A 5,708-nucleotide genomic window follows, 5' to 3' on the forward strand; every position below is an offset into this window, starting at 1 on the left:
GGAGAAGTGGAAATCTACGAGTAAATTTATCTTTATGCAGGACATTGTACCCCAAACATACAGCTAAAGTCGTATCAAAATGGCTAAATGAGCAAGAGTTTTATGTAATGAAATGGCCACCACAATCACCGGACTTGAACCCAATTGAAAACATGTGGCAATTACTTAAAAGACGGCTGTTTAAAAATTATGACTGCCCTCCATGTGGTATACATGAGCTATGGGATCGTATAGGACACACTTGGTACCAAATCACGGCTGAAGAATGCCAAAGGTTTATTAAAAGTATGCCCGATCGATGTCGTGCAGTTATTGATGCTGATGGCTTGTATATTGGATATTAAATAAACTTATTTTAATTCATTTCGCTTTTAAAATATGTGGCCCCAGAACCGTTCGAATGTGCCTTTGAGTTTTGATTCTCCGTAGTACGAGTTAGGGTGCGCATAGGGTGACATTTTATACTTCATCAGAAAGCCAAGAGTTTGTACTCTTAGGAAATATGTATTAGATATGGTATCTTTTATGCGCAATAGGTCACAAAAGATTCAGAAAGGAAAAAGTACGTTTTGTGCGAACGGTTTTGGTAGCCACTGTACATTGGTTCTATGAAAGGCGTTGTTTGCGGATAAAAGATGACTGCAAAAAAAAGGTAAAGGGTCAGTAAGAAAATAAATCCCACTATCGCAATGTAACATTTTTGATTATAATTAACTTACTCCCATGCTCTTTCGGGACTAACAATTATTTGCGCTTCAAGGACACGGTCACCAGCAGGAGGAACATAAGACCTGTAGCTTGAAACTACTTGACCAGATACTCGACCGCCCCTACGAGGAGTGGCACCGTTGTTTGAATGGACAGAAGCAGATGAGTTGCGACGAAGCATGTTAAGTAGATAAAATAAAGAAGAAAAAAAGAAAAAAGGCATGTCTCTTTATATAGATATTTGAAATGCAATTAAACACATTGTTTCACATATCACATACTCAAATATGCACATGGTTACAACTCGGAAATTAGCATTCGTGGTTACAACTCGGAAATTAACACTCGTGGTTACAACTCGGAAATTGGTACTCGAAGTTACGATTCATTATATACCTGCGCCTTGTGGTTACATATGCATGCTATTATGGATGGTTTCACTATTCTAATCCACCCTATGTTCTTCTACAGTAAGGGACAAAATCAGTCCGTTTTTTGGTTTTTTCGCAATGCCTCGCCGGGAATTAAGCTTAGAGCTCCGCTTTGCTGACGAAAAATTTGTCTCTTCCTTCAACAAATCTGACAATGTTTGTCGGAAATGGTATTTTTTATTTTCTGACATGTTATAAGAAGATATATTGAAAATAATGTATTTTTATTTTTTTGAATTTCGATTAGTACTTTGTACCGCGGCCCTTACGCTGGATTACGCCCCGAAATCGACGGGGCATAGAGTGAATAAGGTTTCTACAGTACTCTGGAGTTGTTAGGTCATACCAAAGCTTCGAAACCCAGTCAAAAAATGCTTGATCAGTCTCAACCACAGAAGAAGGTGGTCTTGTCATCTGTTCCATCTTTTTAAGCATGGCCCATGCGTTTTCAATTGGGTTAAGGCCAGGAGAGTATGCTGACCAACTCAGAAGCTTAATCTTGTTCTTTTGGAACCATTTTGAAGGAGCTGAAGCACAATGGATGCTTGCATTATGTTGTTGAAAGATCACGTCCCTACTTTGCAGGCCATAATACTTCAATGTTTCCTTGTATTCCTCCTCAAGTACTGATGTGTATAGCTCACCATTTACATTACTTTGTAGCCAGAACATGTAGCCCCCTCCATGTATAGTTATGCAACTCCAAAGCATGATCCCGCCTCCTCCATAAGCATGTTTCTTTTTGTAGTGATGGTCTCGAAAAGGTGCATTATCCTCTTTCCAAGCGTATTCTAGACCATTAGACCCTCTTTTTTGGATCTTTGTCTCATCAGAAAACACAATGCGTTCCCAATCAGTCTCGGATTAGTCTTTATGAGCCTTTGCCCAATCATATCGTGCCTTTTGCCTGTCATTAATTAAGTGGAAGTGCCGTCTTTTTTTTAGTCGATTTTAGACCTTTGTGTTTGAAAGTACGAGTAATTATTTTTGGATTGACTGATCGATCTGGTTTTTTAACGCGAAAGGAGGCATCAGCTGCGCTTTTAGGTAAGCCTAGTCTTATATCTCTAGCTTCTTTGGTTTCCTCCCTAGGTGTGAGTAAACGATGTCTACCTGTGCTATTTTTTGACTGCATCTTGGTTTTCCTTGAAATTCTTCGAATCATGGACTTTCCGCAGCTTACGTTTTTTTGAATTATATCCCATGGAATGGAGTGGTTCAACATGTTTTCAATTTGGACATGTTTGTCGGCATTCTTTGCTGTCCTGGTGTGTTTGGCTAATCTGAGATGAGGTAAATGGGGAAAAAGAAAAAATGTAAAAAAAATAAAAGGAGCTAAAATATGAGAACGCGTAAGCGTTCACTGACGTCATAAGACGTACCAAACTAAATTGCAAGTCAATCCAATGATTGTTTCTGGAGATATGGTGTCTAATGCAAAATCGGGCGTTAGCAACAATCACGGAAAATTACTTTTTCCGCCATAACTACAGAGGAAATGGTGGTAGAAGCAATTAGGCTACACCAATAATTTTGTCTAGTTTGCGTGCAAAGTTAATGTCAGCAAAGCGGAGCCCTAAGTTTAATTCCTGGCGAGGCATTGCGAAAAAGCCAAAAACGGACTGATTTTGTCCCTTACTGTATTTGCAGATTATAGCACATAGTACCAGTTTTGATATTTCACCCGTCTCATATTTAAAAACGTGCAAATGAAGTTTGTTAGCTTAATTTGTCACTGTCGTAATCTTATTTACCCAAAAAGAGTTCTTGTCCATTTTCGCATTATAGAACCAATAGTTCGGTGAATTCTTAAACATTACAGTATAATAAGCTTTTTACTAGCAACCAACAGCAGTTTTTCATTGTATACCTATTATGAACCTCGCTTTAGAAAAGGCGGTATGGCTGATATTGTTGTAAAACACACAGAAAGGAGTGATAGTGCTCAGGCCAAAAAGAGAGGCTTTGTACAATTGCCCCAAAGATTTATTCATGCTCCTTTTTGCTTGCTTCGTAATTATCTTTTGTAAAAGGAATTTAGTGCTTAAAGTTTATCAGCAATCAATGTAGAAATATCATCTGAGATTCTCAGAATACCTTAAGTGTAACTAGAAACAATATTCAGATTGCAGTCTACTTGTACAATTTCTTGTCCATCAGCAAAAGCACTTTTTTCACGCTTTAAGACGGATACCAAGCTGAGTTTCGATGTGATCACCTTGTAAATACCATCATTAAATGCGGAAACACTGTTTCTACCTATGGATAAGCTTGCCATATTGGTAGGACAAGAATTCGGCTTGTAATCCTTTCTGGTAGCATAATGTCCGTCCGACCAGGGGGTTTTTTCGTCTTTAAAAGCCTGTACCTCCTTGTGTGTTACAGTGAGAGATCTATGAGTACCGCCATTGGATTGGAAAAAATTATTTGCATCGATTGCGGTACTGCTTGCTGATGTTGTACAAATATTGGTAGAGTAATCCCTCCGCATCGTTTTTGTGTGGTCAGCTCAAAAGAGGTTTTTTCGTGTTGCAAGCGCCATATCTCTCTGAGTTTAAACGTGACTGCCTCGAAAGTAACACCATTCGATGCGGAAAAATTATTTGCATTGATTGCTATATTTGGCATCTAGGTAGGACAAATACCCAGCCCGGAATCTCCTTGCATCGTATCTTTTACATAATCCATTTTAAAAAATGTCTCGTCGCGTCGCCACCCCCATCAGTGTCCCCAGCAATGCTCCCAAAAGGGCAAGAATTTCTATGAGCATTGCTGGATCATCATCCACTGTTGTTCCTGCTTCTGTTCCCGCTTCTGTTGTTCCTGTTCCTGCTCCCGCTTTTGTTTCTGCTCCTGCTCCCGCTCCCACTTCTGCTTCTGCTCCTGTTCCCGCTTCTGCTCTTGCTCCTGCTCCTGCTTCTGCTTCTGTTCCTGTTGCAGGCTTCAGTAGCTTTACAACTCCTCGCTTGGAGAGCTCTGTTGGTGCTGAAGCCATCCGAGCAGCCTCTGGTTTCGCACCAGATATAATGGCTGCTCAGATACAGCAATTGACACAATTGCTGCAGCAACAGCAACAGCAACAGCAGCAGCGAGCTTCAGAAGCTGAGGTCGACCAGGCCAAAAAAGAATGTAGTGTAAGTCTAGAACAGATTTATCAAATTAGTAATTGTAATTTAATACCTATATTTTATACCTTTCTTTGTGATGTAGAGCTATTTAGCAGAATACTACCGTGATTACGTTGTTGGTCGCAGAAGCGAATTTGACTTGGACGTGACCTTCGCCCACAAGAACAACAGAAAGGTCAAGGCCCTGTTATCTGAGCAAGTCAGGAAGCATCGTCGTTTTGATTTGCTCACCACTTCGCAAATACACACCATTATCAGGAGCAAGTATTCCTATTTGATGAGCAAGGCCAAGGGGAAGACAGTTGTTTCAACAAAAACAACCTGTCGTAGCCGTGTAAATACGGTGAGTATTTAATATTTAGAAGATTATATTATAAAATATAGAAAATGCTTACATTAACACCTTATGATAGAAACTCTCTAACAGGAGATCTATTTACATGGCTAACCCTTCAGCGTTCGACGCCCGTTTCCCGTTCGCTGGCAAAATTCTGACTGTTGACTGGACGTCAGATGAAGAAGATGGGCCAGAGGACGCGAACGGTCGTACGTTCGTGGTCAAAAGGCCATCATTTAGGAGCAACGAAGTAAGTAAAATGTTGGTAACAAATTTCATTTTCTAATATACAGTGGCCGTCAAAACTGGTCGCATGTTTTCATATTTTGCCTATACGCACTATCTTCTTCTTCATTTCTTAGTTTATAGCGCTGAAATATAGTTCATTCGAAAGAGCAAACTCTGGACAATTATATGGTAACACAGACATCACAGTAGAACCAGTATATTGGTAGTAATTGGCACTTAAAGTCCGACGGTACATGCGACCAGTTTTGACGGCGTTTGTAAGTAACATAATATAGTCACAAAAATGTGGCTTAATTGTAATTTTTTCTTATTTTTTCTTCTCTTTCTTCTTTCATCGTAATATTATTTACATGTAAGTGCTCTTTTGTTAAATTGCAGCACGCCATTAAGACATTATACCATTGCAGATCCGACATGCGTGCAATTTCAAATGACAAAGCAAACAACATCTACTTATTGCTGAGATCCAAGAAGTCAAACAGCGAAATAGCAAAACAAATTGGTGTTAGTCGTACCACTGTTCAGAAGTACCGCTCATCTCTTAAGATGAGTGGAAATGTTGATGAAGGTGGTCGCCCATCTCTAATTAGCCAACCCATGGTGAACTACATCCGGAGATTAGTCACCTTAGGAAGAAAAAATAACGCTGTAAAGATCCAAAAAGCTCTAAAAGAAGAATTTGGAATATCTGTAAGTGATAGTACAGTACGCCGCGTTCTTAAAAAAGCTGGCTTTATAGCGTTTGTCAAGTCTCAAAAACCTTTGCTACGCAGCCAAAACATCGTGAAACGCCTTCAGTGGGCCAAATCGCACCAACATTGGACTGTGGATGACTGGAAACGGGTCATATTCTCT

The 5,708-nt window shown here is 39.8% G+C and overlaps 3 protein-coding genes across 3 annotated transcripts; 1 reads left to right on the forward strand and 2 right to left on the reverse strand.

Moving 5' to 3' along the window:
- Positions 1–371: 371 nt before the first annotated feature.
- Positions 372–889, reverse strand: RO3G_17458 (uncharacterized protein; the record flags this gene model as incomplete). Its single annotated transcript, XM_067672041.1, has 2 exons — positions 372–492; positions 720–889. The coding sequence occupies 2 exons, from the start codon at positions 887–889 to the stop codon at positions 372–374; spliced, it is 291 nt and encodes a 96-aa protein (XP_067528142.1).
- A 493-nt stretch (positions 890–1,382) lies between these two features.
- On the reverse strand, positions 1,383–1,811 carry RO3G_17459 (uncharacterized protein; the record flags this gene model as incomplete). The annotated part of the gene is made up of 1 exon (XM_067672042.1): positions 1,383–1,811. The coding sequence occupies one exon, from the start codon at positions 1,809–1,811 to the stop codon at positions 1,383–1,385; it is 429 nt and encodes a 142-aa protein (XP_067528143.1).
- Positions 1,812–3,835: 2,024 nt separating this feature from the next.
- On the forward strand, positions 3,836–5,059 carry RO3G_17460 (uncharacterized protein; the record flags this gene model as incomplete). Its single annotated transcript, XM_067672043.1, has 4 exons — positions 3,836–4,273; positions 4,350–4,601; positions 4,681–4,854; positions 4,967–5,059. 4 exons carry the CDS (start codon positions 3,836–3,838, stop codon positions 5,057–5,059), a joined length of 957 nt encoding a protein of 318 aa, XP_067528144.1.
- Positions 5,060–5,708: the final 649 nt, after the last annotated feature.

Source organism: Rhizopus delemar, genomic scaffold, assembly GCF_000149305.1.
Source record: "Rhizopus delemar RA 99-880 supercont3.78 genomic scaffold, whole genome shotgun sequence".
NCBI classification, from domain to species: Eukaryota; Fungi; Mucoromycota; class Mucoromycetes; order Mucorales; family Rhizopodaceae; genus Rhizopus; species Rhizopus delemar.